The 24892-nt window shown below is 43.0% G+C and overlaps 1 protein-coding gene across 12 annotated transcripts in view; it reads left to right on the top strand.

The window, feature by feature from the left end:
• Nucleotides 1-241: 241 nt before the first annotated feature.
• DTNB (dystrobrevin beta) overlaps nucleotides 242-24892 on the top strand; it is a 230396-nt gene continuing 205745 nt past the window's right edge. For 7 of the 12 annotated variants that reach the window (XM_063330833.1, XM_063330835.1, XM_063330837.1 and 4 more), the window contains exons 1-5: nucleotides 242-397; nucleotides 1056-1134; nucleotides 17081-17148; nucleotides 21547-21627; nucleotides 23621-23834. In XM_063330833.1, the coding sequence (XP_063186903.1) occupies nucleotides 17082-17148; nucleotides 21547-21627; nucleotides 23621-23834 (362 nt within the window). In that variant the 5' untranslated portion in view covers nucleotides 242-397; nucleotides 1056-1134; nucleotide 17081. Of the gene's footprint in view, nucleotides 398-1055; nucleotides 1135-15847; nucleotides 16043-17080; nucleotides 17149-21546; nucleotides 21628-23620; nucleotides 23835-24892 lie in introns of all 12 variants that reach the window. The other 5 variants (XM_063330841.1, XM_063330840.1, XM_063330834.1 and 2 more) reach the window with 4 other exon arrangements.

The following is a 24892-nucleotide window of genomic DNA, read 5'->3' on the forward strand; positions in this document are numbered from 1 at the left end:
GAGAGCGCGCGCCGGCGGCGGCACGACCTCGGCCGCCGATTGGCTGAGGGAAAGCGGGGTGAGCGCACGCACGTCCGCCTCCGGCGAAGCGTCAGCCCCGTGATTGGCGACCGGGCGGGCGTCGCACGGAGAGGGAGGGGCGGGAGGCCTCGGCTGCCGATTGGCTGTCGGCGAGCGGAGGGGGGGCGGGCGCGGGCTCAGATTGGCGAGAGTGCGCGCGCCTCTGCAGAGGTGTGCTGGGATTGGTTAGGCGGCGCGAGGCGGCCGGGGACCGTTGGAGTGGGGTGGCTGAGGCGTTCGGCCGCCCGCCTCCGTGGGGCCGGCGGTGCGGCGGCCGCAGCCCGCCCGGACGGCGCTGGCCGCGCCCGGGCAGCCCCGGCACCCCCCGACGGGAGAGGTGCGTGCTCGGCGGGGCGGAGGCAGGGGGTGGCGGGGCCGGGGCGGGCCCGCTGCGGGCACCGCTACCGCCCGCCGGGCGGGGGGGTGCGGGGCCTTGAGGGGAGCAGGGCGCCCCTGCGGCGGGCAGGCTGCGGGGACCGGCGGGCCCGCGACGCCCCCGTCCTGCCCGCGAGGTCTTACGGCGGCAGCGCCAAGCCGGAGCCCCTCGCTTTAGCCGCGGGAGGTGCGGGGTTTGGCGGGCTGCGGGCCTGGCGCGGCGGCGGACGGGCTGAGCGGAGCGCCCTGCAGGAGGAGGAGGGCTGCGCTGCCGCCCCGGGTGCTCCTGGACGGCCCGCGTGTACCCTGGGGAGAGGCTCGCAGGTTCCCCGGCCCCGCCGTCCCTGCTCTCTGTGGAGCCCGTTGGCTGGCAGCGGGGACAGTCCCGGCGCCCGGCGGGGTTTGGCTGTGTCTTATTGTTTCATGTCGTAGCAGACAGCTGCTCGCATAGACGCAGAATCAGCCCTTCGTTTCTTTGCAATTAACAGGAGACACAATCAGGGCAAAAGTAGCATAATTATAGTTATAACTGGAAAATAGGGGGGGAGGTGTTATTGTTGTATGGAAAACCATGTCTGTCTTGGAAAAAAGCTTGGTTTTTTCCCCCCACATCTCTTTAGATTGTCTTTAAATGTCTGAAGAAGGAACTGAGCCCAGGAAAGTGGAAGTTGCCCTGAGAGACTTCTCAGTGTAATTCAGGTAATGCGCTCTGTTGTGACTACCTGTGGTATTGAACTTAAAAACTTGTGTTATGTAGTGGATTTCAGTTACCTGTTTGTTCACGCACACATAAATTATATTGAAATCTTGTGTTTATGACAAACTTCTGGTATGAAGTAGTGATTTCTTTTTTTTATGTGAGGTATTGGACATGTAAAATATTCCTATGTGAGACAGAATCGTTTACTTACAAAAACCCACACAGTTACATTCTTGTGCAACAGATCCCTTGGCTGGGGAAGGAGAAGCCAATAGATATTGTTACACAGAGCACCAGTGTAATACTTGAGAACAGGCTGGACAGCACAAGGATACTTTGAAAGTTATTTCTGTGCTGCTTCAAAATCCATGTCTGGTAGAATCTGAGTTATTAAATTAGAGTTTGGTCAATAGTTGCGCATGGCTGCCCTTTAAAAATGCTTTGTACTTTCAGTTTTCTTTTCTTACTCTGGTTCCTAAAACTGATTGTATAGTCTGGTGCTCTGTCTGCTTGGTGTGGCTGCCCAGTGACAGAACGCTCTCTGTGCCTGAACATGGAGTGTCAGAAGTCTCAGTTCCAGGTGTTAAAAGTTGGGAAATCCTGGACTGAAGAATTGAGTTCCCCCCACGCCACCCCCCTGTCTTTTTTCTTTTCCCTGGTATGTATATATGATCTTAGATGATATCATGAAGCCCACCCAAGGGAAAGGAGGTAACTCAAGTGTTGGTTTAAGACACTTGCTTTTTGTGTTTCCTCTTCTCCAAAGGATATTTTGGATCAACGGGGAATTCAGATAAAAGGGGCAAACGTGCTACTGACCTGAAGACTCCCTTTTTAGGGAAGCTGGAAAGAGGAGCACGAATCACTGTAGACAGCGTAGGGCATATTGAGCAGTAACCTGTCTCACCAGAAGATGTGCATTTTGCGAAGGCTGTCCATGGCCTACGCTACAGTCTTTTCTGAAGTTCTTTTCCCGAGTAGTCAGTTCACGTTATGTTTCCAGCAGCATCATTCCTTTCACCCTTAAACTCTTGCTAGGCTTTCGTCTGTCCAGGATGCTACTCCAGAGATAGCTTGCTTAGGTTATTGCCTTGACCCTGTTGTCCTATTTAAATCCTCCTTGGGTTTCTGCTTCTTATCATTATCATACCTAGGGTTCTTGTCCTTGTTTTATAGCTGTTTGATGTTACACTCCCAATCTGCAGCTGAGGTTCAATACCAAGACGGGAGCTTCCCGCTCTGGTGTTTGGGATGCCAGAGTTTGTTGCGTACTTGTTACGTGACATCACATTTCAGAGGGCACATCCAGTAGATCTCCATGTAAGCGCCTTGTGACAACCCCCTCATTGTTCATTACAGTTTTTGTTGTGATGAATACAGAAGCTGTGCCAGTATTGTCTCAGGCTCCTGGTTTTTTTTGCAGCAGATTGCTTCTTGTCTTAGGCTGTAGGTTATTTAGAACAGTGAATTCCTTTATATGTTGTCTGTGTTGCAGCTAATACATTCAGGCTTCTGGTTTATCACAGAACCTAGATGTTTCAATAATAATATAAATTTTAAGAAGTTAAGTGATGAATGGTATCGAAAACTTAGGAAGAAGCCGTAATGCAAGAACAAGGGCTTTTTCAATATCATAAAGGCATCATTTTTCCATCAGCTTAATTATATTACATGCTCGGTACCACAGGGTGGCATTAGGAGTGACAACTTAGAATTCTTTGTAGCCATGGTCGTATGTTACTTGCGGTATGTTGTGCAAGCTGACAGTTTTTGAAGAGGGAGAAACTCAAGTCTCGAAGTTTAAACCAAGGACTTGGAGACTAGTTGGTGCATTAACCAGAGTGCACAGCCCATTCTCTGTCTACGTACTTCAGAGAGTCTGGCTTTGTGTGGCTGGTCCCTTACAAGCTTTTATAGAACTGTAATGATATATTCAGATCATTTTTTGCGAGTAATTTTCTTGACATTCTTCTGAAAAGAAAGGTAAATAGTTCCCTGAGCTCAGGCATGGTAGTCTGTAGTGGTGGCACTGCCTGTGTAGTTACAGAATACATCACCTGATGGAAAGAAAGACAATTTCCCAGCAGGTGTGAAGGGCTGGCTTTCAGAATTCACTCACAGCACAGCCTGATTCTCTTACCATCATCTATCGCTGCTGCCTTTTTGTACTTTGTGGTTTCAGGGTCATGTTATCTGGTGATAAGGATTTGAATTCAGAATATTTGTATTAAGTTAATATTCCCCCCCCCCCCCCCCCCCCCCAATTACCAGGGAGAAGAAATCGTGATTGTATTGTGTATGTTTGGTTTAGTGCTTAAACAGGTTTCCACTGATAAACTGTGACTAAACTTAAATAATTTCATATGTCTCTTCTAGTCCTGTGGGCTTTCAAGGGCTACTAGAAGGAATGAAAGTATTTTAACTTCATAGCTATGTTTAAGTAATACAGACTTATAAAAATACTTACACCAATTAAGATTTTTAGGCAACCTAAACCTGGAAGAAATGATAGGAGATCTTACACCGTGATATCTGTTGTGGAGTTTTATTTGGTCAGTTGTATCGCTTTGAAAATGAATGGGATTATGACAGCAGGTACCGATTCCAAATTTTAAAAAGATTGGATATATAAAGTGTGTACTGTAATTACAAAACACTTAAAATCATAACAACTCTTCTGTAAATAGTTACTATCTGACTACAGGCATGAGATATTTTTTGGTCTTTATCAGTCTTGCTTTCAAGGGCAGGTTTTTTTACTTCATTTAAGAGGCGGAGGGATGAGGAGGATGTTTTGCCATAAAGCAAACAGTGAGGGAGTCTAGGCCCTAGTTTAAATTTCTTTAAAAACAGGAAAAGTGACAAAGCTCATGGATAAAAGCTCTTGGTTTTACAGAAGACAGTGTCAAGCGTGATCAGTTGAAGTTTTACAATTGGTTTATTTTGTTTTTCCTTAGAGAAGGAAAAAATTTCATTTCTGCCCACAGTTGGTCAGGTATTTGAATGTTGTTGGATCATAGATGATTAGAAAAGAAGCTGAGAGAGTTCTGCATGTGTTACGGACACGTATATGGGAACAGCACGTAGAGCTGGATGTTAAGGACTGAATAGTCTAAAAGGGATATTTTGAGTGTAGTCTGCAAAGAGAAGTTAGATGGGAGGCAGGGTAGGGATGAAGTTCCCAGTAGTGCTTTATATATTCTGTGTTAATGCTTGTAGGTCAAGTTTTTATAACAGCTGAACAGACTTGAGTCAGCAGTGAACGTTAAGAACGCTAGACTGGGTAGCAGTATCAGTTAATCTGCTGTATGATTGTCGCCCTACAGGTGGTATAGCAGAGCAGACAGCAAATTGTTTGGAAGTAGGTGTGCTAAGAAGTACACACATTAAAGTGTTTCTTGCCCTGGTTACCTAGTGGATGCAACCACTATATGGTTTGGGTGTGTTTTAATACCTTGCACTAAGAGCAAGCCTGGAAGTTGAGAGAGGCTTCCCTTGGATCGCAGAGTGGAGCAGCCTGGCTGTGTGGGCACAGCAGAGTTACAGCAGGGAGAGGTGCTTTGAGGACAAGCAGAACGCCATGTAAAAAGCACAACAGCAGTCTGAGTTTGTTTATTTATATTACTTTATTTTTTGCAGTGCTTATGGAATCTTATCTTTTAATTATTGTGAGTTACTCTTTTATTTATTTATTTTTTAATAGAATGATCACATCAAAGGAAATACCAAGGCAGTAGGGAGGCACTGGTGGTTTTGAGAAGTAGTTTGGGTACAGCCAAATATTTTGCAGGAGGCATATTGTGTGTTTCTGGCAACTCAGACAAAACTAAGGTTTTCTTGCACCTGGGACTATATATGTGTTCACTTTCCCATCGACTGTGGCAAATGGCAGATACACTTTTTAAGTTTAGATTAATGTAAATTCCTTATTCTATGCTTTTATACAGTTTTAATAACACTTTTTTTAAAAAAGATAACTTAGTAGTCTTGTGAAGTTGGTGAGAATGTGTTTACATTTTAAATTAATGTAGGAGATAACTTTATCATTATGTAAAGAATTAAGCTTGGGTAAGCATTTTTTTCCTAATTCAGTTGTGATAGTGAAAGTAGTTGATGTTTCCAGTTTTCTTTGACTGGAATTTGCCATCTCTGCAGGTGTGCCAAAGGAGCCGTTTGTAAGAACTCTTTCTGATGTGCTGAAACTTTAATCTAAGGTGATTACATCTGAAGTGAGGTGGGAAGGGAAGGTCTTGGTGGATTACTATTGATTGGTGAAGATGGTAGTGGGTGATAGAGAACTAGAGGTGATGACAGGCACTGAAAATGGCATTATTTTCTACTGATGTGGATGGATTCTGAGGAGAGTGGTGTTTATGCCACCCCCCAGCTCGAGACGAGGGTTCGTTTGCATTCTGTCAGTGTGTACATTATCCTGCTGGTGGTGCGTTCCTTACTCTGCTTGTGCCCGATCTCTTAATCTAGGTTAATAGAGAAAAGGGCAGAAATGTTACTCCAAACACTTCCTAATAAATACTTCATTTTGCTGAAGAGGCGATTTTAGAATTCTCTCTTGTGCTCTAGTAAACAGTTCTGGGAACCTGCAGCTTAGAATGGCTAGAAAGGGGTTTGTAGGATTCCTGTTGGAAAAGCTGGGAAGCACAGATTGCACAGAAATCCCTTCCAGGGTTATAAAGAAGATGAGCTTTCCCTTCCTGAGAGGGAGAGGTAAGCTATTGATTAGCATATTTCCGACTTCTTATTGCTTGACAATCATGGTGTAATTCTCTAACACTGTTTTATTTTAAGGAAATTATTTTAATGGCTAAACTTACTCTTGTTTGCAGGCTCATGGTAAATCTTATGTATAGACACTACTTTAACTTCAGCCTCAAAATCAACAGGGCAGGTTGTAAAAACCCATTTCTGTTCCCCAGGCTTTTGGGCAATAAAGAAAAACTAGAGTTTGTGATGGCTCTCCAGTTACTCAAGAAAAGCGTTTTTGTATTCTGGGCACTTTGTGCCCTGGCTTCTGTGCGTCCTCTTTTAGTTTGCTGGAAGACAGATCTGACTGTGCAATACTGGACTCGATGATCCCAAGGGTCTTTTCCAACCTAAATGATTCTATGATTCTAATATGCGTTGAAACATGCAGTGTTGTCCTTAATAGCTTGCAGTTTTCCTGTTCCCCGTGCTTAACAATTCCCTGTTTACTAAGTAGTATATATTGCTGTGTACCTAAAGTAATACCTTGGAGTATTATTTTAAAGCTTTCTTTATTATGACTTATACTCAGCAAGAAGTAGGCTACTAACATATGGTCAGTCTCATCAACCCCTCTATAGTCTTGCACCTGACCTGGGAATTCTTCAGGGAAGGGATTTCTTTCTGTTCTGGGTGTTGAACAAATAGTTACATACGTGAGGTGGAGTCTTGTTGTGTTACAGTAATTTTTGTGGTTTGGAACTCTATCTGGATTGGAATTTTTTCTATTTTGTCTTGTCTTTGTCTTCCTTTTAAGCTAGTGTTAAAAGCTTTTGAAGGCATTGAAATAAACCCACGATTAAATATTGTTACTTGTTCCATCTTTGTTTAACTTGTATCTCGTAAAACCTTTATCAATTTCTTTCTAAGTGGGAAGATAAGACTGCTGGTCTCATACTGGGGCTTAGACCAATGCTGTGGCTGTTTGCCATAACAGTGAATTAAGGCAATAAGGACTGGCAGAGGATGTGTTGCTGCATGCAATGTTCTGTACAAACAAAATGGCATTTTATGCTTTGAAAAAATCTTACAGTTTAAACAGAAGTGGCAAGGTGTGGAGTGGGGAAAGGCTTAGTACTTAGTTCTAATTTTTTTTTTCCTAAACTACTTGATTGCCTGTTCATTTTCAAGAAAGTCTACTGTATAATATGTGCATGTTTTTGCAAAATTGTACTTAAGAGTAGCTTTGGATCCACTGTATTTATTTTTTTTAGAACCATTGACTTGTCTGGAATTTCACTGCAAAGTTCTAATCCATTCTCTTGGTCTTAGTCTAGCGGTGGTTTTTTTTTTTCACTTATGCCCTTCTAGACTGAAGTCAATTTTGACTTTTAAAGATCTTACACAAGCATTGGAGTCCAATACTTGTAAATAAGCTTTATCTTAAAAATCTGAGAGAGTTCCAGACCTTTAAGCCTTTAGGAAACTATGCTACTAGAAGATGTGTAATTTCAAAGATGCTCTGTTACTCCTGTTGCTGTACATACAGAGGTAACATTTTGAACTATATTTAATACTTTTGTGCAACATTGCTTATGATTCAATTACCTATCCCATATGGTGGTGGGAACAGAGTTTGAGATTTTAAGTTAAACTAGGACAGTTATCAGAAATGGTTAAAATATACTTTAAAAGAAGATGTTGTTTATACTTGCATAAGTATAAAAGGCTTATCTTTCGTCTTCCTGGGTTTTGGTCTAACTGTTTTAGATGTGTCCTCCTGAAATAACTTCTACATCGTTTTCTATTTTCTAGTAAGAGGCAGAGGGGAATGAGAGCTTTTCTTTAAACCACCCGTGAAGACGTGTTCCTTCTATTTAGAAAATTGGCAGAAGTTACTAAACTTCCTTCACTGCCTATCAAGTATGTTTAAGATCAACATATGCCCCAAACTGGTATTCTGATTTTCTTAATTACAATTTATTTCTGAACACAAATATGTATAAGCATGGTTTTACCCTTATACAGCAACTGCAGTCTTCTTATTAGTGATATCAAATATTATTCCTGCTAGTAAAATGCAACATCAAGAATCTGAACAAACTCAAATTTAATAATTCATAAAATAACTTGTATTTTTGTGTTCTGTGTGGCTGGAAATGATTATCACATTATAAGGATCAGAATTTCCTTTGAGTATATCTTAAAGGTGGAAATACAAAATAAACCAAAATTGACTTTAAAGCAAAAAAACAAACAAAATTTCTCTAAATAATTGACTGATTCAGTGACTAAATTAGAGTAAATAAAAAGCAGTGAGGAAGCACCTGAAATTGCAGGTATGGAACCCAGATGATGACGTTCAAGTGCATAGTCTCTACCATAGTAGGAAGTCATTGTAACAGCAGTTAGGGGAGAACAGAAGCGTGGCTTCTGAGATGGTGGCTGTGGTTAGTGCAGGGCTATAAAGGCTGCTGTATTAGCTGAGCCGAATAACACAGTCTGTCCCCCTCCCTTCGACTGGAAGTGGAAAAGCTGGTTATTTAGGCCGTTACCTACAGCTGATGAGCTCCAAGAAGAGCGAAACCTTTTAAGATAGGTCCTGTAGTATTGGCCTAACACCCCAGAGGGGCTTGTCTTCAGTTGTGTGCTTAAGCTACAGGCAGGATCGAGAACCACAGGAATGTGTGGTCCAGAGTCATCAGGGGCTGAACCTGTTAGAGCAAGTCAAGGGGAAAACAGTCATTAGGATTTGCTTTTTATTTGTATCGCTGGTTTTCATCCAGCCAGGTGTACATATGTCATGCATGCATGTGTTGTGGGGGTGGGAGAGAGCTTTTAAAGGGAAGGAAAAGGGAGAACTGTGAAACAGAAGAATGGAATACAGACAGGAAAAGGGAAAATAAAACCCAAGAGAAATAAGAGAAATGTTTGAGTTTATGGTGCTATTGAAGGTATTTTAGATGGTGAGTGACTGTAGGATTCTCCATGCTTACTGGTATGGAGTTTGTAAATTCGCTTTTATATTAACTCTGTCATAGAGGTTACTCATGAAGCAATTGAACAGTGTTACTGTAGCTATTGAAAGAGGGAGAAGGTGAAGGGATAAAGGGAAATAGTAAACTTTTTGATGGATCAAAAAAACTCAACTAGTTTTGGAAGGTACTATATCTTACACAATTGTCCCGCTTTAAGGTAAACATCACTTTGCAACAGGAATATACAAATAACTTAGCATTTAATGATTTTTTTCTAATACTGTTTAGTAACAAACTGTGTTTAATTCTTCTGAATTAAAATAGAGGTAAAATATTCTTCTGAATATTTTACTGCAGTGCAGCTAATTCTCAAAATTATGAATTTAGTAGGCAACTTGAACTAAAATCTCCCATGGGATTTGAGGTTAGACTTCCCATTGCAGTGAAAAAAAAAAAAATCCCGTTTTATATATGTATATAGCACATGCATTACAACAGAAGGAGTTGCAATCGGAGCATGTTGTGGCTGCTTTGCTGTCTCTGAAGTTCCATCAGCAACCACAGCCTGCACGGGGTCAGGTCCCGGCTGTAGCGGGGACTTCAGCTCCTAAACTTCCACTTTGGCTTCAGCTTGAGCGCCCTTGGCTCTTCAGGCTCCTCAGCTGTGACTACAGTTAGTCACTGACTTCTCAGGCACATAAAAGGGAAACCCTTGGCCAATACTGGGCTCATCTTCCTGCTCTCAGATTATCTTCCGTAAAGTTGCTGCCTCTTGCCACAAAGCAGACCCATACTCTGTGGAACCCGCACCATTCTTACTGTAAATTCAAGCACTGTTCTGTCGCTGCAGGGAGGAAATGCTGTATTTCACGAGTCACACTTGTGTACTCTCTTGCGAGTTTTCTGTACCTCCACCTTAGCCACTGAGTGTAAATTTAGTCCTTGCTGTCAGAGCAAGACCTGATGGGAAGACCAAAACCTGTGGAACTAACATTTCCTTTCAGCTCTCCGTGCTTATCGGAATCCTTGAAGCTTTGGGAGACATCCAGCCAGAAGAGACTGGCTCTGGCATGCAAATTCAACTGCAGCTGGGTTTAACAGCCTTTAAGGGAAAATGCAGCAGGTTGAACCTACCCTTAGTCTTTCTTCTTAAGTGAACCTGGAGCTGTTGTGATGCACGTGTCCTCTCCAGATTGCTAAAGGTTACAAAAAGCTTTTGGAGGAAGAAATACGTGTGGAAATCATCCAGGACAGACCATGTAGACTCACTGTCACGTCTCCATGGCTGGGAGCAGAGTAAGTTATTTGATGATACTGCTTTTGCTAGAATAGCAAAACAGGATGTTCGTCATCAAACACCTCTGTGTGTGAAATCCACATCTTTATCAGATCTTACATTTTTCCCCTCTGATAAAGGGTGGTGGCAGTACAGAAGGCTTGTGTCCCGGCGATTTCAGCCTTTGGTTGACTTGAGTGTTATTAAAGCTAGAGAAATGAAACTCCAGTGTTATTCTTCAGTTATTTATATGTGCACCAATTCTATACGTTTTGAAACTCTGCTGGTCTCACTTAGCACTTGAAGCAATCTGTAGATCTCTGATTTATCTTTCGATTCAGTTGTGAGTATTTACTTTGACCATGACTTCTGTGTCTTTTTAGCCAGTGAGAAAATAGCTTTGTTTTATATCACACAACATAGATTTCTAATTTGGAAAACACTGGGGTAGGGAAAGGAAAACAAAACCAGACTAACACATTATCTTACTGCTAAGAAAGCCTCGGTACAGGGTAGAGGTAGGAAAAACATCCTTCTACTCTAAGAGCAAGGTTACGTTTTTGGGCAGAAGACCAATATAGCTAAAGAGGCCGAGATCAGCTCCTTGAGGTTTCACCATCCCCAGGCTAACTCTGTCACTGTCACAAACAGCAGTGACTAGTCACAGAATGGTTTGGGTGGGAAGGGACCTTAAAGACCATCTTGTCCCAACCCCCTGCCCTGGGCAGGGACACCTCCCACCAGAGGGTGACCAGTGGAGTGTCTGCTGAAGGAAATCACATTAAAAATGCAAGCCAGTTCTTAAGCAGGTTAGAAGGACTCTGTTTGCAATTGAATTCCAGCTCCTCTTTTATTGTCCAGCGTAGAGGCATGTAAAGTTATGCAAATAAAGGGTGAGAGAGGGGAGAGGATGAACAGGCAGTCTGAGGTTTATATGTCTGCTCCTAGGCTCTGAACGGTCACTCGGGAATACCATCCTGATGCTTTAGTGGAGTTCTGCGAGAGCTTCAGACCAATGCTCAGTCATAGTCAAAAAAAGAAAAAAGCTAATAGAATATTATGACTCTCTTAAAAAATAAATAAGAATGTTGTTATCGCTGCTGTGTAAAGCAGTGGTGTGCCTACATATTGAATACTCTGTTCTGTTTCTCCTTCGTCTTCAAAAGCGGTGATGGAACAAGAAAAGGGATGGTAGAAGAGGGTAAAGACAAATCCTGAGTGATTTCTGGGCAAGAAAAAGCCAGTCTCCAGATTCTCCTGCCTAGAAGAGAGATGGTGGCTGAGGACTGTTCATGTCTCGTCCAATACAGAAATGGGTGGAGGCAGGAGGAAGCATAAAATGGTACCAGCCAGAGAAGAGTCTAAAAGCAGCAAAAGATGAGGAGGAACCAACTTTTGGTCTGAGTCAGTATGGTCATTTTTATGTTTCTAGTTAAAATAAACAAACAAGCCACACCTCTACAAATTTCCAAGTGTGCAGAATGGAATTTTAGTTTTCTCAATCATACAGAAGAAGCACAGAGAAGACAGGACGTAGTGCTACGCTTCTAAGCCTGACCTTTAAAGCAAATTCCAGCCTTTTCAGAATAATTAAAGCATAACATCTTTGAACCTAGTTAGAAGTATTTTTAGAGTTTTCTGTGAAATTGAAAGGGTTTCGGTTTCTAGCTTTACACAAACAGTGAGCAGGATTGTCTGGATCTCAAAGCGCTTGGCTTTCAAGAAGCTGAAGTATCTCTGCTGGCAAGTGAGACTTTTTTGCTGCAAGGACCTCTTGGGGAACTGCGCTTTTCTGTGTAATTACTCTGAGGTTTCGTGGTGATTTAGAGTGGGGGAAGGAAGAAAGCAGATTCCTTAATTAACCACTGCTAATCCCAGGTCTTGGTATCTTCATGCATAGACTCTTTTGATGAACTTTACCTTTGAAGCACTCAAAGGGCAGATGGCAGGAAGCGTAAGGAAAGAAATAAATGATTAGGCCTGGTCTATAGAAAACAATGGTACTGCCTGGCATTAGGAGATCTCGGCCTGGATGGAGGAGCATGTTGTGCTATGGACAAAGCCACAAAAAGCTGGCTGGCATTCCTGGTATTTGTGTATGCAGCTTAAGACAGTGCTTAAAGAAGCACTGAAGTTAGGATTTAACATTTCCCTTTCAGGCTTGGCCCTTCCCCTTTGAATACATGCACTCAGATACAGTGTTTACTGTTGCTTTTATAAAAGTCTGATTAATGCTTAGGGTAGTTTTCTACTAAAACTGCCTCCTAATTTTACCTTCTGAATCCATATTGATTCCTGCATGGATTTTTCATCTTCAAGTTCTGATGTTTGCAGGCATTTGCACCTTTAGGTAGGATGTAGCTGCACATACCCAAAGCTATGGGAAAATTGAATGCATTTTATTATTATATTTCATGGATAGGAGAAAACTTAAATTCACAATTACTTTATTTTGTAAAAGCTGTTTTTTTTTTTTTCTGCTGCCTGTAGCAATTTTGATCCTTACCTCTCATCTCTCGCTTGGTCCAAGACAAATAACATTCTGTGTGTTGTGCACAGCGGCTCACAGCCGTCCCAGTCATTCCTCTGCAAAGCCATGATGATCACCCCTGTTCTTCCTCACTCCCCACCTCCTTGGTCAGCCTCCTGTGGGTTTCCACTCCAGGCTTTTCCTCGTTACATGCACGTTAATTGCTTTAGCCACCCCTCTGGGTTTGGCCTTTCCTTGGCTGCTTGGCTTTCCTGGCGCCTGTTTGTTGGTTTAGACTTGCAGGAGCACGAAGCACATTTGGTACAAGGAAGAAACGTGGTGGGGATACATTGGAGATCAATAAAATCATCAATGTCCTGGAGAGGCTGGATTGATTGTTCTGTATCTCTCAACAGAAGAACTAGGAGGCTTGTGAATCCCATCCAGGAGGTGGTTTGTCGAGCTGTGGGTTTCATGCTGGGGAGTTCTTGCTGCAGAGTGTGTGAATGTCAGAAGTTTATGGGCGGCGAAGGGACAGACACACAGGCTTGGGGGGGAAAACGGTTGACGGTTACTACCTATGGAGAATCACTTTGGCTCAGGAAGTCTTGGCATTGCAGGCTTCTGGAATTTGAAAGGGAGTTCTCGGGGAGTTCTACTGTAGGCTTGCCCCAATCTTGTATTCTTCCCTGCACATAGGCTCTGGGTTCCTTTTGGAGACATGGCGCTGCGTTGGGAAACTGGATTTGGCCCAGTAACATGCTGTTATTCTCTTAGTAGAACTTTGCAATAAAATAATTAAGGCTTTTAAGCATGACTAAGCATGTTTTTTTTTTCTTCTAAATCCCTCTCTAGCATTTTATCCGAGTTCTTTTAATGACTCAAGTGCAGCAAACTTGACCTAGGTTGCTGTGATGGAAATCTTCAGGTCCAAAGCTGATGTTCTGTGAATGTGTAAGAACTTTCTTCTGTTGACAGTGTGAACTATTGACAGTTTTAGGTGCATGTTGCTGCTGTCCTTTTTGTAGCAATATCTTGCCTGGCTACTGTAGGCATGGACTCGGGACTTCTTCAGCATAGAGCGATCGTATAGCGTATGCTGTATAGTCAGCACATACTAACATGGTCTTTAGCACATGCTAAAGAGAGAGCAGAGAGATGCAGTGCTGGTCTCTAAGACAGGCGTTGGCCTCTGTACACTGCTAATCCCAAGCACTGCCGATCTGCCAGGGGGTTAGGAATGATGAAGATGCCAAGTGTTCAGAAGCAGCTCATCATAAAACATGAAGGACAAAACTGGATGAAAAAAGCCCTCACAAGTACCTGTTTAAACATGTAGTGTGATACTGGAGAATCCCCAGTGCGTTCACATTGTCCCCTGTTGGTACATAAATATATTTGAGTGTTTTTTTCTCCACGTATGTCCGTTGTAAGGTAAGCATCCATCTTGAGAATTTTTGTGTGCCTTGTCACTTGAGTCCATGTATGTTACATAGCACTTTCCTCCTGCATTGTGCCACTAATGTTTAAAAAAAAAAAACACAAAACACCCAAAACATACAACCGGCCAAAAAAAAACTGCCAAAAAATCCCCACCCAAAACCCAAACCAAGCCCCCCCAGCCCCTTCAAAGAAACAAAAATAACCAACCCAAAAACCTAATAACAAACTACAGTTTACCTTTCCTGTTTTCTCATGTTGCGCACTGGAATTTGCATCCTTAGCGTAATTGCAGTCGTTCTGGTTTTAGTTCATTCCTGTTTTGAACTTGCAATAGTTTAAAGTGCAAAGGTGAGTATAGACTTTCCATCTTTCTTCTTCCCACCTTCATCAGTAAGGGATCCTCCTGCAGCTGATTGTTCAGGCTTTAAAAATGGGTTTGTCAATTATTCTAATAGATCTCATGAGACTAATTTAATTTCCACAACTTTTCTAAATATATGTCAGTTTATCCCTTCTCTTGCCACTCTATTTGTATTTACAACATGTAACTCTGGCCTAGAAAGATCATTTCCTAGACGTTGGGCCACTCACAGGTAATAGCAGGAAAGAATCGGAGCTTGTGAATCTGAAGGGTAACATTTGATGGGTTTTGGTGAGCAGGTACGTGACTGTTGAGCTGTTCACCTAATGGAAACTGCAAATCTTTTGCTCCCCTCAAGAAAGGCAAAAGACTTGGAGGAGGTCCTGAGGCAACACTCCTTGGGATGTGGCTTTGCTGAGGCCATACCTGAAAAGTCTGTACAAGGGAATCCCTGAGCTATGGGTTGATCAGGCTTTGTTGGTGTGTCCCTGCAGCACTTTGGAATGACGGAGGGACCGGTTTACTCATTCAGATCTCATTTCAAGGACACTGCTGAAGAGATAATTCGCTCAGTTGCTTTGCACAGAGCATGAAGGGTGATGCCAACTCCTTTAAAATGTTAAAAGTTTGTATGTTGGTCAATCTAACCTATTTAGCTGTGGGTTTTGTATGATAGTGTCCTGTGACTGTGGTCCATGCAGCTTGAATGACCTCTAAAAAAAAAAAGTAGCATCATTCCACCGTGTCGCTCGTTGTCAGACAGGTTCCCCGGGGACTGGTTCAGCTTTGCAGAACAGTGAGACTGACTTGGAAGCGGGCGGTTGGGGAATGAGGGACACGTGCACCCAGAGCCCAAGGAGCAGAACATCTAATATTACCATGATTTTTTTTTTTTGGTGTTGCAGAAGATTCGAGTGGTATTGTCCCTGATGTCTTGATAAAATAGTGTCTACTAAAATAAATATAAAATATCAAGTAACTAATCTACCTCTTGGAGTCCATCTGTTGTGGAATCGAGAGGCGCTAGCACTTGAAGTAAAGCTAATTACTGGTACAGTAACTGGCATTCTTCACGATGACATACATGTTTTATGTGATGAGGAACTAAAGAGAATAGCAGTTAATTCCCAAACCTCTCAGGCTTGGGGCAGTGTGCGAGGATAGCTGCACCTTGTGGGTGAGCAAAATAAATAGCATGGGCAGTTTCCCAGTGCCTGGCTCTTTGAGCACCTGCTTCACACACTCCGTTTGTGTATATTCATTTAACTTAATAACATTCATTTACTTTAGAAAGCTGACAAAAAAACACAAAACGCTTACATGTCTGCAAAAATGCCATTGAGGTTTTTTCCTTTAAAAAAAGAAATACAGAAGTATGTTGGTTCCAAATCTAAGATTTTCTAAAGTAGGAAAAAATAAGGAAATGAAATATATTTGCAGATTACTTTGTACCACCATGCGCTTATCTTCCTTTTATGAACAGGTAAGGGAAAAGGCTGCGGTGGCTTCCAAGATGAATGTGTGTTGTGAGATCTTTACCAGAGAATAATGAGCAGGCAGTGGAGAACTGCTGAGGGAAGCTGTTAATCAGAGACACGTGTGAAGTGCCAAAGCACGGCTTTGTTTTCCCCGGTGACATTTAAGCCTAATGAAATGTGGCCTGCCATGTTGCACGCGGGTGAGCTGACTAACTTCCTTAGAGTTAGGTTCTGGTGTAATTGGAGAATAATTGGTATTTTTGCCTTTTTTTTTTTTTTTTTAGACATTTAAGAAACGTATTTAATTAGTTGGTGAATCTGTTAACAAAAGAATAATATAGTGCAATAATTTTAAGTGAAATTTTACACTGATACTGAATTTAATTGCTTTTTTTCACTGGGGTCGACTGAAATCTAGCACCTGTCTTTTAGGACTACAGAGGGGAGTAAGCCATAAGAGGTACTGAATCGTCCGTACGCCTCCGTACCTTGCTGTAAATTCCACTATGTTCCGGTCACTTCTTTACTCTGTTTCCCTAGCAAAGGGAGGCCTGTGTGACCAAACTATACTTTTTTTTTTTTTTCCCCCCTCTTTCCACCTGAATTATATTTAAGACCTTTACTACCCTGACAAATATGATTTGAACTCGGGCATCAGGTTTCAAAGTTAAATGAATTCTTAGTAGTTTTGTTTAAAGACACCACAACCATCACCCCCAAACCCACCGTTCCCCTCAGAATCCCAGATGGGAAGAGGAGTGGGAAAGGACTGGGGTCTGCGTTCTCCTCTCCAGCACTGACGTGCAGTTCTGCGGGGCGCAGGTTATTCCGTACCGCCATACGCTTATTGTCCTTTTATGAACAGGTAAATTGCTCACGGAGAGGTCTTGCTTTGTATTTTCCCAACAATATCTCTTTGAACGGAAAGGAATTCTTTATGTGACATTGCTGTATATATGTGTATGAAGCTCTGAGTTTTGCAAACTTTAGACTAGCACCTAAAACGTTAGAATAATGTTTCCTGTACTGTGCACGGCTTTAAAAAGTATTAATGAGTCTAAAGCGTATCTCTCTGCTATGGGATATGATTGTTATGGAGGTGTCTGTCTTTCTACTGGTCTTTTCATTTCCCAAATATAATCAAACTACTTCAACTGAGGGATAAAATAATGTTCACAGTAAGTTGCTCTTGTTACAGAAATTCTAGCACAAACAGTGTTTGCCATTTTTGTCTTCAGAATGATTGAGGAGAGTGGGAAGAGGAGGAGGACAATGGCGGAGAAGAGACAGCTGTTCATGGAAATGAGTAAGTAAGAAATCTAAGACATAATGTCATTTATTCTTTACTGAGAGTATCGCTTTGATAGCTTTACCAGATCGTTCACATCTTGTTTCCACAAGACTCATCTAGTGACAAGCATCCTGGGTGCTGGTCAGGAGGAGAATGCAAGAGGTGGGTCACAACCGCCTAAAAGGTCGTTCATTTCTAGGTTCTGTGAAGCTCCTGTTTTAAGGAACATTCATATTTCTCAGATATGACAATATCTAAAGTTTGTGGACACCTGTTAAAATAAATAATGACAACAGCCAGATTGCCTTTTACTTTAAAAGAAAACAAAAAAAATTGCAGCACAATGCTGGTGTGACTCAGAAGAGAAACGCTTTGGGGGGTTGTTTTGTGTTCAGGGCTGTTCCCTGAGAGGCTGGAATTGTTACTAGAAATCAAATGCCTCTCCGGAGATAATGTAATATAAAGGAACAAGACATAACCTTTTAAAAAGATAGGTGTAGTTAGTGGTTAGAGATTGTATGTCTGCATGTCATCGTGTTATTCTACCTTCCTACGGGAGCACGGGACTGACTGAAGCTCCCAGGTTAGGCAAGCATGTCCTAGAATTCCAGTTGCGGGCTGGTGAAGGTCTGTCTTAAATAGTATAATAGTAAATTCCTGCTATTTTGTTGGGGGAATTCCAGAGTAACATTCTTACTGTGGTTATAAGCATCTTATAGTTTCTGGAACAGTTTCATCCCTGGCTAATTTGTATTAGCTTACTCTCACCTGAGACCTGTCCTGGCTAGTGTTTCTCCCCACCTTCCCAGCTTGCTTTGTCTCTGGGTTGAGAGTCAGGTCCCTTTTTGGCTCACGCAGCGTATGGCACGAGCTAACTCCTGCGGTTCCCCTGCCATACACCTCCTCTCCTGGTCTTCTCTGCCTCCGGTCAGGCTTATTTGAGCAAAGGTGTCTGAATTGTGCGTGATATCTGGGGTGAAATCTCATTAGAACCTTGTAAAATCGCAATAGTACTTCACTATATTTTGGCTGGTGCACCAGAGTAGAGTACGTTTGTCTCGTCCCTTTGAAGTGTTGTAGTTGTCTTGCGGTCATTTGGTACAGAAATTGACTTGCTAGTTTTTAGCTTTGGCTAAATTGTTATCAATATTCTGATTACCATTGTATGAGGTGTCTGGTTTTGCAGCAGCGGTAGTTGCGGTTCGGTATCAGGGGAAGTGCTGGTGCACAGCCGTTCCACACTGCCTCTGTGAGGCTCGTTAGCATATCAGTATGAGAAATCAAAGGTTGTCCAGCTTCACCTGTCCTGCGGTGCAATATTTCACTATAAAGCGAACACATAAACATTTTCCTTTCTAGGTGATCCGCATACCCACAGCAGATGTGTGATGTGTTGTGCTTTCAGTGACCATTTGGTATGGGTCAACATACAACACCCAAATTTGTGAAGTGTTTAGATACTTGCCCATGTGAGTCAAGCGTAGCCCATGGCATTCGCCCCCGTGCTACCCGAGGATGTGCTCCTTGGGTTTGCAGTACTTGGGGAGCTGTCTGACAGGCAACAGTTCTCTGCAAGCTGGTCTGATTTCTCTGAACTGCAGATCCACGGGCACTTGGCCCTGTTGAACCTCATGAGGTTCGCACAGACCCACTTCTCCAGCCTGGCCAGGTCCCTCTGGATGGCATCCCGTCCCTCAGGCGTGTCAACAGCTCCAAGCAGATGCACCAAGTGGGAATACATACGGAGTTAATCTTATGGAACGGTATAAAGAAGCACTGGAACAGGCTGCCCAGGGCAATGGTGGAGTCACCATCCCTGGGGGTATTTAAAAGCTGGGCAGACGTGGTGCTGAGGGACATGGGGTAGCGATGGCTTTTTTCAGTGTTAGGTTCATGGTTAGACTAGATCTGAAAAGTCCCTTCCAACCTAGGCAGTTCTGTGTTTCTAAAGATGATGGAGCCAGACTTTCCTCAGCCCAGGGGCAGGGTACAAGGCAGTGGACACAAACTGAAACGTGGCAAATCTCATGAGATGAGAGAAAAAACGCTTTTACTGTGAGGATGGTTGAGCACTGGGAGAGGCTGTCGAGCGAAGCTGTGGAGCCTCCACCCTTGCAGGTACTCAAAACTCAACTGGACGGAGTCTTGGGCAAACTGCCGTAGCTGCCCCTGCTTGGGCAGGGAGGTGGGACTGGCTGATCTCCCTCCAGCCTCAACGGTCCTGTGAGTCTCAGCTCTGGGGGCTGTCTGGGAAACACATCCCATTTTGTCTTCAGATCATTTAGAAGAATGACCTTGTTGAAGCTTTTGCAGTAATGTGACACAGGAGGACAAGAACAGAAAATGGAAAACTTTTTGTTTTTGTTTTTGCATGTAGCTGTTAAATGACCTTTTCTCTGTGTGTATATATATACACATGTATATTTTGTATAACTTTATATACATGTATTTTATATAGACAAAGCATTTTGTGAAGACTCACGGTCTGCGGAAGTGCTTTCTGCTGTTTGTAGTATGCACCCTGAATGAGAGTTTTAAAGGAATATTGCATAGAAAATACAAAATGAGCTATTTTGTTGTAGCCTTGGATCTGAATAGTCCAGCTTACATTACCTGGCCACGTACTTTCCTGAAATATATGAGAGACTACTTTTCTAAGGATGATAGTGCGAAATAATCTGCTGGAGTTTGTTGTACCGTGCTATCAGGCAGGACGCTTCTCGGATGTCACTTGGTCTAGGACCACTCTTAGGTGAGCTGTCACAGGGAGCCACGTGTTCCACGTCAGCGATGAAGAGAAATAATCCTTCTATGTCATTTTGAAGACACAGTATGTAGGTCTCCAAGAACAAGCAGATGCTTTGGCATTGTATTTGTGAAATGGTAATGAACTATCTAAGACAAGAATACTTCCTTTCTTAAACTTGCAGCTGTGAGTCAGTGGGTGCATACACAAAGGTAATTCAAATGAGGTATTTGCAAGTTGGTTTCTGAATTCAGAATGTAGGAGGGAATAAGTTATCACCTTTGAGCAAGTCTTGCCAATACAGCAATCGGATGCCTTCGTCAGGAGGATGTGGGTTTGGCTTTTTGTTTTTAAGTATCTTTTAGAAGTCTGGATTCTCTAAGTCACAGTTATTCCCCATTTCTCAGCTCTCCACTCATCTGGGCTCTGGCTTTTGAAAGAAGTATGAAAGACTGCAACAGATCCTGCTTTTATGGCTCCTGTGAGAACAGGAGAGGCGCAGGAGCCATGTGTGTCCCTGCCGTTGCCCACGTGCAAGTGCGTTGTTTCAGACTACACCTTAGAGCTATATTGACTATAGCACGTAGCTGCTAATGCTGTGTAAACGTGAGCCGTTTAAAAGGCATGATGGTTTATGATTAATGGATTTTCAAGACTTGACTTGTTGGCTGCTTCCAAATTAAAATGATCAATACTGGACTTTAAACTGGTATCTTTTTATCATCCCCACATCGTTTATCTCGTTTGGTCAGTAGAGGAGGTACACGGGTCTGTTTGGCTGAGGGTTACCACAGCTTTCTGAAACGGCTCAAGTCTGTGATGGTCAGAGTAATTGCTGGAACTGGTAGATGTGGTACAGCCTAGTGACGGATAACAGCATTGAGATCGTTCGTGAGGTGGTATTGTGGGAAGGCTGGGGAGGGACTCTGGAGCAGGGAGGGGAGCCATGGGACGAGGGGGGACAGTTTTACACTGGAAGAGGGGAGATTGAGATTGGATCTGAGGAAGAAATTCTTTGGTGTGAGGGGGGTGAGCCCCTGGCCCAGGTTGCCCAGAGAAGCTGTGGCTGCCCCATCCCTGGAGGGGTTCAAGGCCAGGTTGGACGGGGCTTGGAGCAGGGGGTGGCACTGGGTGGGCTTTAAGGTCCCTTCAGCCCAAACCATTCTGTGATTCCATGACTCTGTGATAACACTTACACATCTTGGAGTGGGAAGCTGTTGGTGAAGATAAGATTTTTTTGGGTTTTTTTTCTTCTTCTATGCTTTTTCTTCTGCTTCTTACCTGGTTTGAATCCGTTTGGGAGGCCAAAAGTATGCTCCTGATGGGGCTGCAATGCAGGTGGTGGCAGGAGTACCGACCTCCCCTTTTCTTTGTCTCTTAGCTTTTGTGTACGTGTCTTCCAACATCAGTGCAATCCTCTTCCTTACCCACTCGCCACTGAATTCTTGCTTCCTTTCAAGGTACTGGTATCAGTCTCAAACTTAGGTCAGTTTATAATACAGTGCTGAAAATCACTTTACCATGAGATACCTAATGAAAATCTTTGCCATGTTCATGTGACAAAGATGATGTATGTGAGAAACACTCATGCCGTTTTTGAAGTAATTCTCTCACATAAGCTGAATGTTCTAGAGGAAAGAAAAACACAAACTTTTTTTTATTCATAGGAGCACAGAATTTTGATGTCATCAGACTTTCAACGTATCGAACAGCCTGTAAACTGCGGTTTGTACAAAAAAGATGTAATCGTAAGTTATAATTGCTCTTTATCTTCAAAAATTTCTCCTGCATGATTGTTTCAAATATTCTACCCATGTGAATTTTAAGTATAGCAAGAGTAAGCAAACATTTTGTCAGACAATGGTAGTTGTTACTTAAACTAAACAGAGATTAAATACATAATTAAAAAGAGGCAGCGATCTTTGTCCAATGCTGTATAGTATCTTCAGCTTTATTCTTTACTGTTTCTAAAATTTAAAATACGTGGCCCAGCTTGTCGTGTGTCAGTTGCCCCAAGGGCTGGATGCAGGCAGTGTCGAGCTCTTGGAGCTCCTGTTCCATCGTGGTGCACCCCAGGCCAGCTGAGAGGTGTGTCATATGTCACTGGCACGAAAGTGCCTGGATCCCAGCGTGGTGGCATGTATGAAATGTGGCAGCAGTAAAGAATTCTGGAAGTTCATACCATACTGGTCAGTGTAAGTTTTCTCATGCTCGTCCATGGTCCTTTGACCCGGGACAGCTCTCCAAAGCAAAGACTAACCCACGGGTGAGCAGGTGACGCTGCTTTGTGTTCTGCTGCCAGCGTTGAACTGGAGAAAGCAAAAAGCAGAACAGATCAGTGTATGCAGGAGTAGGTCCCTCCTCCCAGCGAAGGGGGACCAGTGTGTGTCTGGTGTGGAAGGGGACAGGAGGAGAGCTGAGGAGTCCTGGAGAGGAGACGTGCAACTGCAAGATGTAGCTCCTCTCAGGGCAGGGGCTTGGAAGTAGATGATCTTTAAGGTCCCTTCCAACCCGAGCCGTTCTGTGATTCTATGTGTGTGGCTCTTGGGGTTCCCGTGGCAGTAACCGCAGGGCCTTTAGTTTGATGGATGGCTTACAACTTTTTCATTCCTGTGGAAAAGTTAGTTCTTGTCTGTAATTCATGCTCTTGAATTAAAAAATCTCAATCAGTAGAGAGACATTAAGAGACGCTAAATGTAGTACACTGCACGCTTAGGGCCCGATTCACTGATGCCGTGCCTATGCCTCGAGTAGCCTTTCCCGTCCGTGTGTGCATAGATGAGGCTGGGCGTTTATGATCTTCGTCTGGACCACACGGTGATCCCGGGGCACGTGCTTGGTGTGAATAGGTAGCTTGGCTTTTATTGTTGTGGGGGTTTTATGTGAGAGATACAAAGACGGGTTTTGTGTAAGAAATGTTACAGATCACGCTCTTACTTCAGACCCTTTTTTGTAAGTCAAGGAAGATAACAAAAGTTGGGAAGTCAGCAAGTAAGTCTGTCCTTTGTAACTGTTGGAGCACGTTCAGTTTGGACTGCTGGATTACTGTTGATCCTTAGATGTCTCCTCCCACCCTCATGCATACTCCTCAAGCTTTGAAACATTTTAAAATATTATTTAATGTGGTTCTGCAGATCACTCACTGTGGTTTTGGAAAACTTTTTCTTTACGTTGTTAACACTTCTTAGATAAGCGCTAAGATACGGCAGGGTAATTTAGGGAAACGCTTTGGAGTTCTAGACCTGTGTTTACAAAGCATTATGCTCTGGACTTGGCAACCGGATCAACTGGAAACAGTCAGTTTAACTGGAACATCAAGTTCCTCCCTCAATACTCAACTACTAGTCGGCATAAGGATGTTCAAAATTATTGTAACCAATTTGTAGTGGATTTAGAATATGGCTGATGTCTTCCTCAAATGAAAGTATCTAACTCTGCTGAATCGCACTGCATGATGATGGAAGTTCGCTTCTCTCCTTTATGAAGTTTTTCTGTCAGAGCACCCAGGTGTTGAAGGGTGGAGTAAAAGACACGCAAGATGTCTGGGCACTGCTCCGTTACCTTAAACGAGCTGACAAGAGTTACGAGTATGAATGTCAAGAGTCTGTCTCTCGTTTTGAATACAAATAAGTAACTGTTCATTCCAAAATAAAAGCTAATACAGTATTCAGAAACAGTACCATAAAAGTAAGCTTGCATGCTTTACAGAATAGAAGTTAATTTTTTTTCCTTTATTTTTAGTTCATCTTGTTGATATCTGGAATATGATTGAAGCCTTCCGAGATAATGGCCTTAACACTTTGGATCATAACACAGAGATCAACGTGTCTCGACTAGAAACAATCATTTCATCCATCTACTACCAGCTAAACAAACGCCTTCCTTCTACTCACCAAATCAGTGTAGAGCAATCCATCAGCCTCCTCCTCAACTTCATGATAGCAGCATATGACAGGCTAGTAACTCCTCTAGTTGTATTCTTAAACTAATTTTCTCTTTTAGTTAGATGAAAGCAGCCAACAACTGCATGAGTCTCTGCCAAACTGTCCGCATGCTATTTCTCAAGCTCGTGAAATTGTGTTGCGCGCGCACACACACACACAGGTGTATTTAATATCGCAGTAATGCCTGCAGAGCTGTACATTGCCACAGCAGCAAAGCTTTGTCTTAAAAATTGCTCTCTTAAGGAAGAGGCATTAGTGCCTTCTGGAACTTGCAGACTGCTGTAAGCCGTGTGTCTGAACGGAAGTGAAACCGTGTTCTGCAGCCTGTGATAGACCATAACATTACGTTCATGGTAGTATAGCGCTTTTTTAAAAAGCAGAAGTGTTTTATTGAATCTCTATCAACGGGATCATTTCATAATGCTACCTTGTTTTGACAGTCAGCTTGCGTCCCATTCTAATATGCTGTGAGAATAAAGGCTAATTCTCCTGTCCCGGCTGGAAGAAGCTCGATTTCTTGCTCAGGGCACTATCTAGGCATTTCCTGCTGCCCAGTTTGATGAGTTTCTTTCGCAGCCTCTTTCTTTGGGGTTCGGTCCGTTAATCTTCTTGAGTAGATGCGTTGCTGTGGGCTCTCTGAGTAGCAACCGCAAATCTTTCACTCTTGTTTGGCACTTCTTTTTGTCTTCTCATTTTGCACAGTCAACTGTTTCTTCAGTCTTGTCTTTCTTCTGCCTTTGCCTCTCTCCTAGCAGCAGAGAACTGCTCGTGGCCAGGACGCTGTCACAGGGACTGAGGAGTTTTACCCAAGACAATCTGCAGCACTCAATATGTCAAACAGTTGTTCTGTTTATAATATCCAGACTTTGATCCTCTCCTAACATGACAACTTCTTATTGGCACCAAACAGAAGCTAGGTTACCCCCCCAAAAAGTCCAAGACTTCAGAACAATCCCTGTCTCACTAAGAACAGATAAAAACAGCACAAAGCTCAGAGCAGGAAGACTGCCGTGGCAGCAGAATCAAGTGTGTATTTTTCTGTTCTGATTTGGTATCAGTTGTGAGACAG

This window comes from Chroicocephalus ridibundus, chromosome 3, assembly GCF_963924245.1.
Source record: "Chroicocephalus ridibundus chromosome 3, bChrRid1.1, whole genome shotgun sequence".
Lineage (NCBI taxonomy): Eukaryota > Metazoa > Chordata > Aves > Charadriiformes > Laridae > Chroicocephalus > Chroicocephalus ridibundus.